The sequence below is a fragment of the Eutrigla gurnardus genome, assembly GCF_963514095.1.
Source record: "Eutrigla gurnardus genome assembly, chromosome: 23".
In the NCBI taxonomy this organism is placed as follows: domain Eukaryota; kingdom Metazoa; phylum Chordata; class Actinopteri; order Perciformes; family Triglidae; genus Eutrigla; species Eutrigla gurnardus.
This window is the reverse complement of record NC_139934.1, coordinates 1,451,391-1,467,610: the sequence shown is the minus strand read 5'-3', so window position 1 is coordinate 1,467,610 and position 16,220 is coordinate 1,451,391. Positions and strand designations below refer to the sequence as shown.

The 16,220-nt window shown below is 46.4% G+C and overlaps 2 protein-coding genes across 2 annotated transcripts in view; both read right to left on the bottom strand.

Moving 5' to 3' along the window:
- nfxl1 (nuclear transcription factor, X-box binding-like 1) overlaps window positions 1-2,487 on the bottom strand; it is a 13,326-nt gene extending 10,839 nt beyond the window's left edge. Inside the window, exons 1-6 of the mRNA XM_084003318.1 lie at window positions 2,434-2,487; window positions 1,468-1,664; window positions 1,162-1,362; window positions 525-634; window positions 300-430; window positions 174-218 (exon numbers count right to left, since the gene is read on the bottom strand). Of these exons, the coding sequence (XP_083859444.1) occupies window positions 174-218; window positions 300-430; window positions 525-634; window positions 1,162-1,362; window positions 1,468-1,645 (665 nt within the window). The 5' untranslated portion in view covers window positions 1,646-1,664; window positions 2,434-2,487. The remainder of the gene's footprint in view (window positions 1-173; window positions 219-299; window positions 431-524; window positions 635-1,161; window positions 1,363-1,467; window positions 1,665-2,433) is intronic.
- Window positions 2,488-5,668: 3,181 nt separating this feature from the next.
- Window positions 5,669-14,021, bottom strand: cnga1b (cyclic nucleotide gated channel subunit alpha 1b). The gene is made up of 16 exons (XM_084002725.1): window positions 13,831-14,021; window positions 13,136-13,213; window positions 12,861-12,994; window positions 11,952-12,023; window positions 11,640-11,693; window positions 11,415-11,534; window positions 11,215-11,319; window positions 9,784-9,890; window positions 9,483-9,657; window positions 8,587-8,723; window positions 8,338-8,510; window positions 7,972-8,097; window positions 7,728-7,880; window positions 7,403-7,634; window positions 6,733-6,908; window positions 5,669-6,653 (listed from the first exon to the last, which is right to left on the bottom strand). Exons 3-16 carry the CDS (start codon window positions 12,968-12,970, stop codon window positions 6,429-6,431), a joined length of 1,965 nt encoding a protein of 654 aa, XP_083858851.1. The 5' UTR covers window positions 12,971-12,994; window positions 13,136-13,213; window positions 13,831-14,021; the 3' UTR covers window positions 5,669-6,428.
- Between the last annotated feature and the right edge of the window lie 2,199 nt (window positions 14,022-16,220).

Genomic DNA, 16,220 nt, shown 5'->3' with positions numbered 1-16,220 from the left:
TAATGAGCTGTCATCTGTCTGCGGCGCATCCTTCAGCTTCCCGGCCGATCGCCGACAAGCTGACGCTGCAGAATGCTGCCGGAGGTCCAAGGACGTCCTGATGTTTTTGGCACACGGATAACAGCAGCAGAAGAAGAAGAAGCAGCAGAAGAAGAAGAGTAAATGTTGCGTACCTGTTGGGCGTGGCGCTCGGTGGATACTCGGCTCTGCACTTTGGACTGCAGAGACAGAAGAAGAGATCAGAGATGAAGCTGAGGAAGGAGCAGCAGAGTGAATGAAAGTCAACGGCGTGTCCTCACCAGGGCCACGGGTGCTGCTTCTGACCGAAGTCTTCATCGGTGACGGAGGACACGAGGAAGGCCGAGTCTCTGGCCCACTTCTGAATACAGGGGAGGTGGAAGAGGGAGAAACAGCTGGAGCAGCTCCACACCTGCAGACAGAGAGGACCACAAATCAGTCATCATTCATAACACATGGATAAAGGGTCTAGATCCAGGCTGTGTGTGTGAGTGAGAGAGACTCACCGCCTGCGTCCTCTTGACGGACGCGATGCAGATCAGACAGGTGAGAGCTCCAGACTGAAACAGGTCGCTGACATACTGACCAGTTCTGGCCAGACCTGTGGCGTCACCACCTGGAGGGAGGGAGACAGGTAGGGAGAGAGAGACAGGTGGACAGAGACCGACAGGTAAACAGAAACAGAGACAGACAGACAGACATGGAGGCAAGTAGAGACAGAGTGAGAAAGACGGGTACAGAGAGACAGACAGACGGAGACATGTAGGCAGACAGGTAGATGGAGAGAGACAGGTAGACAGACAGAGAGAGAGAGAGAGAGAGAGAGAGAGAGAGAGAGAGAGAGAGAGAGAGACGGGAGATGAGAGTCCGATCTTCAGATTTAGCATAATGACTGAAACAGATAGAAACAGCTAGCTTAGCTTAGCACAAAGACTGTAAACGGATAGAAACAGCTAACCTAGCTTAGCACAAAGACTGTAAACGGATAGAAACAGCTAGCCTAGCTCTTTCCAAAGCGAGCAGCTCCTCTAGACCTGATCGACATGCTACATCCGGTGTGTTTCATCTGAACACCAACAGAAGAGTAAAAAAACAACAACAACAAAGGTTGACTTGACGTTGCTATGGCAACACTTGGATCACCTGTCTGGTCGGTGTAGGTGGTGAAGGTAGACGCCAGGATCTTCCCTCTCTTTCCATCCTTATGGTCAACCTCGACATTCACATCATCGTCGTCGTCGTCATCAGAAGAGGAGGAGGAACTGAGACGTCTCTCAACCAACCGCTGAGCAGCCGCCTGGTTGGACTTCCTGATCTCCTCGAACTTTGATTGGACCGACACACCTGTCAGTCACAAAGAGAGAGCGCTGTCCAAACACTTCATTTTCACCACGCCCTGCATGTTTTCTGTATTCATCATTGTTGTATTGACGAGTGCGGCGTCCTCACCCTGTTGAGGTTCAGGTGTCGTGGCAGACTTCGTCCTCCCTCCTCTTCCTGCCCCCCACACTGCCGCAGCGGCAACCCCCGGCCTGTCTCTCTCCTTCTGCGGGGGTCGTGACCTTTCACCCTGACCATCCTGGCTCCGGCCACGCCCCCTGCCCTGTTGTCGCCAGGCCGGCTCCATGGCAACCGCCTCCAAAACGCTAAACAAGACAGGCGGTGTATGTACAGTAGATTTAAGTATTCTAGCACAGCAGAGGTAAAATGAGCAGATTTCTGAATGGAGTCTGGTGTACAGAGTGTTATATTAATACTGTAGGACAGCAGGAGTACAATGAGCAGATTTCTGAATGGTGTACAGACACAAGAGTGTTATATTAATACTGTAGGACAGCAGGAGTACAATGAGCAGATATCTGAATGGTGTACAGACACAAGAGTGTTATATTAATACTGTAGGACAGCAGGAGTACAATGAGCAGATTTGAGTCTGGGGTGCAGATAGGTCACGCTCCTACCCATGATGATCATTGACTGTTGTAGCACAGCAGCCTTAAATGAGCAGATTTTTGACTGGAGTCTGGTGCAGTCAGTTGGTTTCTAAACAGACGGTGTCTGACGGGTTTAAACGTTAGCGTGGCAGCTACGTGACGTTTCACGGAACTCCAGTGACCCACAACAACACGACGCACCACCGTGTGACTCATGAAGTCCCGCGGGATCCGAACTTGTCCCCCTTCAGTCCCAGAACACTGTTATGACCGAACTAGTGAACGGCCAAGTTCGAACTGCTCTTAGCCCGGCTAGCTTCGGTTAGCTAACCAACCGCTGCCATTCAAATTAGAAGCAGGCGGCAACAGACGTCACATCCGGTGAACAACAGCTATTAAAATATAAACATGCACCCGCGCGGCCGTTCATAACGCTTTTAGATTAAAAGTCGAACAGAAAAGTCATGTATCGTGAACACACCTCAGCAAGCAGCAAAGCAGCAGCAGGGGAGTCGGTTACCTCTGTTGGTCATGCGCAGCGCGGCGCGGTGCATGCCGGTACTTGTAGTCCTGGAAGCGGATCCCGGCTGCGGCAGCTCCATTGGAGTTTTGCGGGTACAGAACTACAATTCCCAGCACGCGCTTGGCACACGAAGGGCAGCGCTACGTGTCAACGACGGCAGCTGGACTTTTCATTCATATTCTGCAATATCATATAATAATATTATCTATTATAAAGGAAAATTAACAAATACATATATATTAAATATTATATTATATCATTTATTTACACTTTTTAATAGATTATTTTAAAAAGCAGGACATTTACCAACTCCGTAGATGACAAAGATTTCTGAATAAATACAAAATTATTATTAATTTTATTTTACTTCAGAAACAATATATTTATATTATTGGGTTATAATTATCAATTTGTTCATTACTTTAATATTTCAGCTGGTAAAGGTGGAACTCATTTGAATTATTATTATTAGGGCCCGAGCGCCGACAACGTCGGGCTGCGAAGCCCTATTGTTATTCGAATGTTTATTATTATTATTATTATTATTTTTTCACGAGTTCGACCTGCGTTTTGGGGGACTTCGCCTGAAAAATAAATAACGCAAATTGGAGTGTCTATAGGGCCTGGCGAAAAATTTGAGAATTTGGCGTCTTCGCATTCACCCACGAAAAAGTTGCTCGCTAGCGCCACCTAGCGTGGAGAATAGCCAGCCCCGCCGCACCGTAACTCTGATTGACATGAAACTTTGCACACATGTGCAAACAAGTGTCCTCTACAATAAATCCTCTTGGAGTACCAAAGTCCGCCTACCGAATTTTTCCGCCATCTTGGATTTTATGAAAAACAGGACGTTGCGCAGTTCTCGGACACCGTTGGTCCGATTTGGACGAAATTCGGTACGCATACTCTTTAGACCTAGCTATGGATATGGTCCGAAAAGGTTTTGAAAATATGCATTTAATCAGGAGATATCGGCCAATGAACATTAGAGGGTGTGGCTACCAAAATGCAAATAGCATAACTCTATAACCTTTGCCCCTAAAATTACGAAACTCGAAACCTATGTTGACATCGCTTGAAAGAACATGTATGTCAAGTTTCATCTAAATGGACTCATATTTGCCACTTCCAAAAAATCCCAAATATTGCCAGTTATGCCTGTTTTGGGCTGTTTCTGCCCTTTCACAGGGGTCACGCTAAATCAAAAACTGATTATACCGTTGATCCGATCGATACCAAAATTGGATATGTTGTTGGAAAGGCCTTACGGACAAAAAGTATGCCAAACATATCCATAATATTTAGGGGCGTGGCCACGGCGACGCCTTGACTGCGCTACTATTTTCATCCTTCGCCATTGGCATCAAAGCTGTTATAACTTCACCGTTTCTTCTCCGATCTGCTCCAAAATATTCATGCTTGTCAACAGTCACGTCCTGAACACAACTGCACTGCAATTTTAACTGACAGGTAGAGCGCCACCTAATGGCAAAATTAAATGTGACCGATTTTATGCCCATCTTCTCAGCAACAGCCCCCCCTCTAGGTAGGGCGTACACGCATGAAACATTTTTTCCTAGATAGCCCAAGTGGAGCTGTACAAAAAAGCCTCTTGGACCCACCGCCTCAAGTCATGATAAAGTAGGTAAAAAAAATGTTTTTCGCCAAGTGTGTAAATCAGCCAGGTTTTCACTCAATCTTCACTCAGGGAGCATAGAGGGGAGAGACACAGGCGCACAGCGACCACCAGATGGAGTCAGAGATCTATCAGTGACACATGGAGATCTGTGAATCTCACATGCAGCTCAATCTGCCTCACACCAGATCAACAGCCATGCCACTTTTAATTCCTTTTTTTAAATTCCTCTCATTTCAGCCTGGACACAGAGAGGAGGAGAGATGGCACACATCTCCACATGCACCTCACACAGCTGTCAGCTGAACTCTGTCATTAACATCCAAACTCTAATAACTTCAGTGTTTGTTCTCTGATCTGCTCCAAACTTTGCACACTTGATTAGAGTTCCTTCCTGAACACATCTGCACTTTGATATTCACTCACAGTCAGAGCGCCACCTACTGGCCACAGGAAATGTCATTGATTTTGTGAATTTTTCCAAGTTAAAGCCACACCTGATTTTTTTTATAACTAATTCCTCTCATCTCACCTTGCAAGGAGGACACAGGGAGAGGAGGAGAGATGTCACACAGGGGGAGGAGGAGAGATGTCATGAAGGCAGAGACATGTGTGTGAGCTCTGTGACTGAAATGTAGTTTCACTTTGGATCACAGCAGATCAACAGCCATGCCACTTTGAATTCCTCTAATTTCAGCCTGGACACAGAGAGGAGGAGAGATGGCACACATCTCCACATGCATCTCACACAGCTGTCACTTGAACTCTGCCATAAACATTTTAACTTCAGTGTTTGTTCTCTGATCTGCTCCAAACTTTGCACACTTGATTAGAGTTCCTTCCTGAACACATCTGCACTTTGACATTCACTCTGTCAGAGCGCCACCTACTGGTGACAGGAAATGTCATTGATTTTGTGAATTTTTCCAAGTTAAAGCCACACCTGATTTTTTTTACAACTAATTCCTCTCATTTCAGCTTGCAAGGAGGACACAGGGGGAGGAGGAGAGGTCACACTAGGGGGAGGAGGAGAGATGTCAGGATGCAATGAACATGTGTGTATGTGACAGACAGATGGCTTTAAATGTCAATCGCTTGTGTCTAAACTCGCGCCACGAGGAGGTGGCTGCTGCACAGGTAGGCGGCTGCCACGCGTGTGAACGCAGGCACTCCACGACCGCACGTGACAGACGGATGCCTTTCGGTGTCCATCGCTTGTGTCTCGACTTGCGCCATGAGAGGCGGCCGCGCCAAGGGCAGCGTCCACGACACTGCCCTGTGACCGCAGGCACTCCACGACCGCATAAGAGCTCGGGCCCGTCACGATACTGCTCGCAGTTTTAATTATTATTATTATTATTATTATTATTATTATTATTATTATTATTATTATTTTTATATCAATATTCTGACCCTGCAAAGTGACTACAGTTAAATGTAGTAGGTGTAGAATTACATGGGAATACCCAAGTGAAGTACTTAAAAGTAACTGGGGAGTAAATATACTTAGTTTGACCCTTTTAATGTATCATTCAGCTGTTTTTAAATAAACAGGCACTTCTGTTTTTCCTTATAAAATATCTTTATTTCAGCGCAGTGCCTCCACAATTAACTTCACAATGTGTTTTCCCTAAGCAGCTTTAACGACTTCTTTCACAAAGCAGTGACGTGATTGGCTGGACAAGCTCAGAGGTCCATGCAGTGATTCATATCTGCTGACCTTTGACCTCTACTTGTTTTGAAGCAGTTAGATCTATGGAAGTGAAGCTTGTTCTACAGGTGATCTCTCAGGAGAGTCCGTCCCGCTGCTTATTATTCAACATGTAATACATTATAATGACACATATGTTACTAGAAACAGAAACATGAATTTTCCTCATTCAGGGTTGGTTGGTCTGACGCGGCAGGTCTCTTTACATGCAGTCAATCTGGTGTCACTTCAGTTTCACTTCAGTTTTAATCAATCCAATAATAAAGACGGTGCGATGTTCATGAAGCAGAATGAGTGCACGATGATTCATCTGATTCATTAAGTTCTGCAATGAATCATCAGAGAACCAAACGAGAAGGTTCTTCACATTCAGATTTAATTCTATAATAAATAAATAAATAAATAAGGGGACTCATTTGTGCTCATTCTCCAATTTGACTGGCTGAAATTGGACTGAAGTGGACTGAAGTGGACTAAAGTTCCAGTTACACAAACCCCTGCTCCCCACCCAGCTGGCTAACCCCGGCTCTACAATCAAACACCCTCTCCTGCTCTTCTTGCTTGCCAACCTACATTTTCTTCTTCTTCTTCTTCTTCTTCAGCCGTCTATGTCTCTGGTGTTGGAGGGGGCGGGGCATCGTCGGGCTGGTCGGCTCGCGGCGGCGGCACCAGCTTCCTCTCCAGCCTGTTGACCCGGCGCTTGAGTTTGCTTTGCGTGGCGTCGTGCTCGGCCAGCAGCCGGGCGTAGCGCGTCTGCAGGATGTCCAGCATGCCCGTCATCTTGTCCACCTTCTCCTCGATCTCTTTGGGGTCGGGGCCCTGCGCCGCCACCTGGGGGACGACACACCAGGTATCACCACAAACATCTCGCTAGCTTGTTGTTGTTGTTTAACAGACCGTGTGACGGTACCTCCAAGTCCAGCAGTCCGTCCTTCATCAGGATCTGCCTTCCCTTCTCCTCCAACAGAGCTTTGGCATCAGGGTACTCCGTCAGCGCCTCCATCAGGTCGTCTTTGGAGAGACAGAAGAGGTCGGAGTAGCCGATGCTCTTGATGTTGGCCGTCCTCCTGTTTCCCGCCTTACTGCCTGTTGAAGAACATCATGGACTGTTAGGGAATGAAAACAGCCTTATTTAGATTTAAATCTAAATCTGCCGCATTCACACCAAACGTGAAGCGAATTTTGGATCATTTGTTTATTTGCGTCACTCAAAGAAAAACCAGATAGGAGGAGGAAGTAAACCTCCACGTAGACTCCTTCCAAGGGTTCATCCATCACTGAAATAACCACTCTTACTGCTTTGTACATGTTGTGAATTCAGCTGGTTTACTAAAGCTGGGTGAACCCAAAATAAAAAGTGCTGAGTCATGCTTTGTTAGGTCTGTCTGTAAGACCACAAGATAACTACTTTTGAAATGCTCGTTTTCTGAATGGAGTCTGGTTGATGGTGCTAGGCTACGCTAACATTGTAGCTGCTCCTTACGTTGACATTGTAAATGCAGGACATTGACTTGTCGTGGAGTATTTTCAGTGTGGTAGGAGTACTTCTACTTCAGTAGGGTCTGAATACTTCGTTTTACCTTTTATAGCCAGGATGCTGATCTCGCCAAAGTAGCTTCCATCGCTCAGGACGACAAACTGCTTGATGCCGTCGTCGGCGACGACCGCCAGTTTTCCCTCCTTGATGATGTACATCTCTCTGCCGATGTCGCCCTTCTTACAGATGTAGTCTCCCGGACTGTAGACCTGGGGCTGCAGCTTCAGCACCAGCTCCACCAGTAGACCGGCCTCGCAGTCCGCAAAGATACGAACCTGCACCGCGACACAGAAGTGAAACCAGGTTGGGGGGGGTTCTCGTCATAAGTTGGTTTGTAATGAGGAGCGCTGTGAAGAGGGTGTGCAGACCTTCTTGAGGGTGTCCAGGTGGACGTTGATGGCGATCTCGGCCCTCAGTTTGTCAGGCAGGTACTTCAACACCTCCCTCTCGTCCACTGCCTTCTTATTGGTCCACAGGAAATCAAACCACTTGATAACTCGCTTCTCCAGGTCCTTAGTCACCTGAACAACCACGTTTGAGAGAAACACATTTGATGTGACACATTTGCACCCTTTGGGCACCGTGGGGACGGAGACGTACGCAGTGGCTTACCTTTCGGAAGGTCATGTACTGTTTGATGGCATCGATGCGAGCCTGGAAGCTGGCTCTGGCAGCGTTCATGTTGGTGATCATCGAACCAACGTTACCGACTATGGTGGCAAAGATCAACACACCCACCTGAAGGAGAATAGAATAGAAAACAAGTCAGTGGCAACAAAGAAGTACTCAAGAATCCTCCAAAGGGGACAAAGTCTCTCTGAAACCGGTAGCTCACTGGGGTCACCTGGTAAACCATTGAGATTGGGCGGGGCACACATTAGTTTCCCACTGACAGTGAAGGGACCTAAACCTGTAACACCACTGACAATGTTGGGAACCAAACCTGGTAGACCACTGACCACTTAAAACCACACCCACCAAGAAGTCAGTGACGACGAAGAAGTACTCAGAGTTCTCCTGGGGGGGCGGAGTCTCTCCAATGGTGGTGAGCGTCAGTGTGGACCAGTACATGCTGTAGGCGTACTTCCTCACCAGACGACCAAACTCTGGATCTGCTGGGTCGGGATACACGAACCTGTCATGGCCGAAACCTGAAGGCACGGGACAAGATGAGGCGTTAGAAGCTTTTACATGGCAAGCACCGATCAAACAACCGGCGACGCCCACCGATAGCCTTGGAGAAGGAGTAGTAGAGGCAGGCGTTCCAGTGGATGATGATGACGATGTACATGACGAGGTTGGAGATACGGAGGGCGTTGGGGTAGTTGGTCCTGGTCTCCGTCCTCTGGAAGAACTCCAGCATCCTGAGACCAACAGAAAGATCTTCAATAATTCAAATATGTGGTTCAGACGGAACCTATATAAGTATATGTATAAGTAGCCCCAGAATACTCTGATGTACAAATATCTGTACAACTCATTCCCATTGATCTCAAGCTGTACCACGCTTTAATAAACGGTGATGTTCGCATTGTGACGTTAACATTTATCTCAACACAGATCAGAACATCGGAGCCGTTTCTTTCATCCTATTCATATAACTAATCCAATCTGGAGCAGACAGGAGTGTCATTCTCAATATCGCCACCGGGGGGCTCCAAAGTCCAGAAATCTTTAAGTTCTACACACAAACTTCAACTATTGGAAAGAAACACGAGGTCACATATTTCCCATTAGAATAGGCCAGTAGATTCACTCAAGTACTTGAAGTATTCTTATGTTACATTTTACGATATATATATATATATATATATATATATATATATATATGCATTTTTACTGCACTACATTTATTTCACAACTAAATAGTTGCTTGTTATTTTGCGTATTGAGCTCACAAAATATATCACTTAATAAAGTATGATGTCATTGATGATGAAGTAGTTTAAATAATATCCAAACCACATGCTGTTATTAAGCCAATACCAAAACAACAACATCAAATATTCCATAATACACACTGAAAGGGTGGATACTTTTATGTACATTGTGATACAACGTAATATTTATGCTTTTACCAAAAGATGTTTTTAATTTTTGATCCAGTGTTTTTCCACTCGTACCTGTTGAACCTGAACAGCTTGTTGAGGCGGATTTCGGGATATTTGATGCCAACAACGAGGAAGAACAGGTCGGTGGGAATCATGGAGATCATGTCCAGTTTGAACTGGAAGCTCTTCATGTAGCGTTGACGCAACTGCTGCTCGTCCTTCACCAGCAGACCCTGCTCCAGGTAACCTGCACACCAGAAACACGACGTGGGGCAGGTTCAAGTCCATGAGGTCACATTACATACAGTATGTCAATGCATAGACAGTAAACCAATCTGTTGGTGTGTGTGTGTGTGTGTGTGTGTGTTCGGACCAGTCCGTGTCCTGAAGATCATGTCAGCGATGTAGATGCCATCGGCTATGAGGTCCAATAAGAACCATTGTAGCAGATAGTCGGTCTGTAGCTCCTCGAAACACGCCCTGAAACAATAAAGCAGTTATTACTTTGAGGTTGAACTTAATCTAAATCCAGTTTTGCCGACTGACACTGTGGGGACCCCAACACGGCACCTACTGCACCCCGAGCAGCAACCTTACTGGATCTGGATCCATCTGGATTCTGGTGTGAAGCTGCTAACAAAGTTAGCTTCAAAATTAAAGTTTTAAACTCATCTTAGTAGTTAACTAGCATTGGTAGCATGGTAGCGACCTGTCAATCAGCAGGTAAGCCCCGCCCCCTAAAGCATCCCCTGCTTTCTGGTCTGGTGGACTCTAAATGGACCATAATGTACTAAATGAACATCATGCTGGATTGAAGAAGACTTGAAACTAGAGATTGAGACCATAAACTCATGTTTACAATGTTTACTGAGATAATACATCAAGAGAGAAGTAGGACCATTTTCTCATAGACTTCTATACAACTAGAGAGGAGTCGCCCCCTGGTGGCCAGCAGAGAGAAGTAGGACCATTTTCTCATAGACTTCTATACAACCAGAGAGGAGTCGCCCCCTGGTGGCCAGCAGAGAAGTAGGACCATTTTCTCATAGACTTCTATACAACCAGAGAGGAGTCGCCCCCTGGTGGCCAGCAGAGAGAAGTAGGACCATTTTCTCATAGACTTCTATACAACCAGAGAGGAGTCGCCCCCTGGTGGCCAGCAGAGAGAAGTAGGACTATTTTCTCATAGACTTCGATACAACCAGAGAGGAGTCGCCCCCTGGTGGCCAGCAGAGAGAAGTAGGACTATTTTCTCATAGACTTCGATACAACCAGAGAGGAGTCGCCCCCTGGTGGCCAGCAGAGAGAAGTAGGACCATTTTCTCATAGACTTCTATACAACCAGAGAGGAGTCGCCCCCTGGTGGCCAGCAGAGAGAAGTAGGACCATTTTCTCATAGACTTCGATACAACCAGAGAGGAGGCGCCCCCTGGTGGCCAGCAGAGAGAAGTAGGACCATTTTCTCATAGACTTCTATACAACCAGAGAGGAGTCTCCCCCTGGTGGCCAGCAGAGAGAAGTAGGACCATTTTCTCATAGACTTCTATACAACCAGAAAGGAGTCGCCCCCTGGTGGCCAGCAGAGAGAAGTAGGACCATTTTCTCATAGACTTCTATACAACCAGAAAGGAGTCGCCCCCTGGTGGCCAGCAGAGTTAATGACTGTTTAAGGCACTTCAGGTTTGGCTTCACTTTCCAGACACCACTCAAACTGTAGGGACTGACTTCTGGACTAAACAAAGGGTAACATGGTAGAAACTAAACGTAGTTAAGAAGCGATGGCCAATCAGGTGAGTATGGTTACCTGGCTATGATCAAGGTCCAGTTGTACATGACGGGGATGGTGATCACAGCCAGCCAGTGGTAGTAGGTGTTACCTGCCGGATCAATCACTGTGATCTCCTTGGGCCTGGAAACAAGCACAACACTGAGTTCTACTTACGAGTTTGCTATCTGATTACACAATAAACCCGGATTAAGTGGATCCGCATAAACCAAACCCACGCTTCCTCTTTGGCTTTCTTCTCCTTCTCTTTCTCCTTTTCTTTCTCTTTCTCCTTCTCCTTCTCCTCCTTCTCCTTCTTTTTTTTCTCCTTCCTCTCCTTTTTCTCCTGCTTCTCCTTCCTGGGAGGAAAGAGCATCAAGACTCATTCAGGAGAAGTGATTTCAACCCTGCTGTGTAGTTTTAGTCTGTAGTTCATAAAACGATTTTGGAAAGATTGAACTTACTCCTTCTTCTCTTTTCTCTCTTTCTTCTCTTTCTTCTTTTTCTTCTTCTCCTCCCTGGAAGACAACAGGAAACGCATCACACACACTTCCTGGTTACGGGTATGACATATGTATTATGTATTATGTCAGAGCCAGGTAGACCGGCGGATCATCGGCGTATAGGTTGAAGGATTCACTACCATTCTCGACTACTTCTGTCTGTCAGAGAGACTGATGGATGTCACATGATGTGTGTGTGTGTGTGTGTGTGTGTGTGTGTGTGTGTGTGTGTGTGTGTGTGTGTGTGTGTGTGTGTGTGTGTGTGCGTCTTACTCGTCTTCTTCTTCGTTGTTGTTGCTGTTGTTGACGTTGAACAAAACTCCTGGTCTGGCTCTTTGATTGGCTCTGAAACAGTACCAGACCAGTACCAGTCAAGAACGGTCTCAACGAGCCCGGCAGCTTCTCAAGGACTACAGAACCTCAATCCTCATTGACCCCTCAAACCTCCGCAAGGGCCACATCAAGATACCCTCAATATTTTAAACGGACCCCTAAATTCTACCGCAGGAGCTCCCTAAACCTCCTCAAGGACTTGTGAAACCTCATGAAACACCTCTAGAACCACTTCAATGACCCAATCAAACCCTTTAAACCCTGTAATGGATACTTAGCATCCAAATAACCCCCTTCAAAACTCTTGAGTCCTTTAAAGGATCCATCGAATCCTCCAAACCATCTTGTGGCATCCTGAACCATTTTGAAGACCCCTTGGAATATCTTCAATAACACATATGACTTCCTGAAGGATCCTCTGTTCCTTGAAAGGACCCCTGGAGTTCACAGAACTGACTCCCTGAAATCCCCTTCCTGAAGGGCCGCTGGATCCTTAGAACCACTTCAAGGACCCATCAAACTTCCTCAGGAACCCCTGAAACATTTCCCCAGTATCCACAGAACCTCTTGGACCCATTAAACACACACAGAAGAACCCATGAAACATTTTAAAAGGACCCTTAGAATATCTTCAAGGGGCACTTAAATGTTTTTAACAGTCTGGATATTTGATTAAAGAACCTCGGACTCCCAACCTCCTTAAACCCCCCCAAGGAACCCTGAAACTTCATACAGAACCCCCTCAAGTACCCATACAACTTGCTCAAGGACCCCTTGAAGTTCCTCTGAGTTTCCCAGACTCTCCAGGCTGCATTGGGTCGCTCATTATCAACCCCTATAACCACTCACCTGTCCCCGTCTCTGTCTTCAGGTGGCTCCTCCTCCATGTCTTGTAGACGGTTGGTGGGCGGAGTTAACCTGGAGACAGGGGGCGGGACTAATGGAGCTACTTTGGCCATGGAGGTTTTCTTTCTTCTGACTTCCTGTTGGGACATTATCAGACAGTAGAGATGAGATGAGGGGAAGTCACATGACCATATTGAGCCAACGTGGTCCTGAATACTGACTCAGTCCTCTGATCGGTCTAAACTGTGAACGTGTGTGCAGCTGATATTCAGACTCACCTTCTGTTTCTATCGGAAGTTTGAAGAAGAGCTTCGTTGAAGTTAATTCCAAGTTCTCGGCTGCATTATTGTGAAACCCTGAAATAGGATGGATTACTGAGGGGGTCTACCTGGTCTAGGACCAGGGGCCCAAAGTGTCCGGGGCCTCCTGGCCTTCATCTCGAAAATGTTACTCAAAGAGACAACATGACCACAAAGATACACAATAAGACGCAACAAAACTATAGAAAGAGACCCAAAAAACTACAAAGAGACACAAAGAAACTACAAAGAAACAAAAAAACTACAAAGAGACACAAATAAACTTCAAAGAAACACAAATAAACTACAAAGAGACACAAAGAAACTACTAAGAGACAAAATGACTACAAAGAAACAGAAATAAACTACAAAGAGACACAAATAAACTACAAAGAGACACAAAGAAACTACTAAGAGACAAAATGACTACAAAGAAACAGAAAGAAACTTCAAAGAGACACAAATAAACTACAAAGAGACACGAAGAAACTTCAAAGAGACACAAAGAAATTACAAAGAAACGCAATGAAACTACAAAAATATATAAAGAAACTACAAAGAGTCCTAAAGAAACTACAAAGAGACACAAATTGACTACAACATAAAGTGTGTGTCGCGTCTATAGTCCTCTACGTGATTATTTCCAATATATTTGATATAATCCCCTTACTCACCTGTCAGCTGGTAATCCGTCGCTCTCGGTTTTCTTTGTCTAGATCCACCGACTGCCCATTAAACTCATCGCCACGGAAACAGAGGCGTTACCCCCCCACCCCACCCCCTCCTTCACACAGCCGACCCCGTTAAGGCGGTAAAGTTTGGGGAGAACGGAGGATGAACGAGTGATGTGAGCAGCGGAGGAGTGTTCGGAGCGGCGAGTCACCCTGATGAGGATAAAGGGATTAGAGGAGATGATGCCGTCTGTCTCACCTGCACTCATGGATCCTTCCTCATGTCCCACTCACCTGGACCCCCAGGGTCTCACCTGGACCCCCAGGTCTCACCTGGACCCCCACGCCTCACCTGGACCCTCACCTGCACTCATGGATCCTCCCTCATGTCCCACTCACCTGGACCCCCAGGGTCTCACCTGGACCCCCAGGTCTCACCTGGACCCCCACGCCTCACCTGGACCCTCACCTGGACCCCCACGCCTCACCTGGACCACCACGTCTCACCTAGACCCTCACCTGGACCCCCACGCCTCACCTGGACCACCACGTCTCACCTAGACCCTCACCTGGACCCCCACGCCTCACCTGGACCCCCAGGTCTCACCTGGACCCCCACGCCTCACCTGCACTCATGGATCCTCCCTCATGTCCCACTCACCAGGTCTCACCCCAGGTCTCACCTGGACCCCCACGCCTCACCTGGACCCTCATGCCTCACCTGGACCCCCACGCCTCACCTGGACCCACAGGTCTTCCCTGGACCCCCACGCCTCACCTGGACCCTCACGTCTCACCTGGACCCCCAGGTTCTCACCTGGACCATCACGCCTCAGCTGGACCCCACACCTCACCTGGACCCTCACCTGGACCCTCAGCTGGACCCTCAGCTGGACCCTCGACTGGACCCCCAAGTCTCACCTGGACCCCCATGCCTCACCTGGACCCCCATGCCTCACATGGACCCCCATGCCTCACATGGACCCCCACGCCTCACCTGGACCCCCATGCCTCACCTGGACCTCCACGCCTCACCTGGACCCCCATGCCTCACCTGGACCCCCACGCCTCACCTGGACCCCTAGGTCTCACCTGGACCCCACGTATTTATAGCACAGGGTTCAAACCACCACACAGGAAGTGTTTCAACCAATCGATGCACGCTGTGTGGTGCGAGTACTTTTACTGAAATAGAGTACTTTGAAAGTATGGTTTTAGTACTTTTACTGCAACTGAGTAGTTTTACTGTATGGTGTGAGTACGGAAGTAGAGTACTTTGAAAGTATGGTATTAGTACTTTAAAAGTATTTTACTGTGTGTGCTATGAGCAATTTTTCTTGAACAGAGTATTTCTACAAATACTTCTACTGAAACTGAGTATTTTTGCTGTGTGGTGTGAGTACTTTTACTGTAACAGATTAGTTGTACAGTGTGGTATTTGTACTGCAGTAAAGGATCCGGATACTTCCTTCTCAGTTGTAGCAGAATGAGGAAGAGACGTAAATAGGAAGCAGCAGCAAGTGAAGGGAGGACAAGAGGAGGAGGAGGAGGAGGAGGAGGAGGTGATGAAAAGTGAGGAGGGAGGATTAACAACATCTGATCCTCCTGAGTCAGCAGTGTAACGCTAATAACACACACACACACACACACACACATTGATAGGCTTACTAGGAATTAGACTTCTGTGTGTGTGTGTGTGTGTGTGTGTGTGTGTGTGTGTGTGTGTGTGTGTGTGTGTGTGTGTGTGTGCGTGTGTGTGTGTGTGTGTGCGTGTGTGTGATGTTGCTTAGTAAAACCATTTGAACTGTAAAAACCAGAAAGTCATTGAACTTTTATTTTGGCGGTGTTCGTATGCGAAACTAACTAAACTAACTCAAACTAAAACGGAACCAAATTAAACCTAAACTTTAAAAAACAAATCTAAAACTACAAACTAAACTTAAATAAAACTAAACTAAAACTAAACTGGTTGAAAGCCAAACTAAAACTAATTTCAAACTAAAATAAACTAAACCAAACTCAAACTAACTGACCCAAACTAAACAATGCTAGATTGATCTAAAAATAAACTCAAACTGTGCTAATCTAAACCTAAATAGAACTCATCTAAAACTAAACTAAACTCAACTCAATATAAACAAACCAAAACAAAACATAAAGTAGAATACACTAAACAAAACTAAAACTAATCTAGAACTAAATTAATTCTAAACTAAACTAAAACTAACTAAAACTAAAATAACTCAAACTGAGCTACATGTAAACTTCCTGTAGGTGGCGCCACACATGGGGGGGGGGGGGATTACACAATGTAGCGTCATCGTGCTGAAACAACCACAAACTCAACAACAGAAACTCTGACTTCCGGTCGTTCTTCCGGAGGCTCCGAGTAA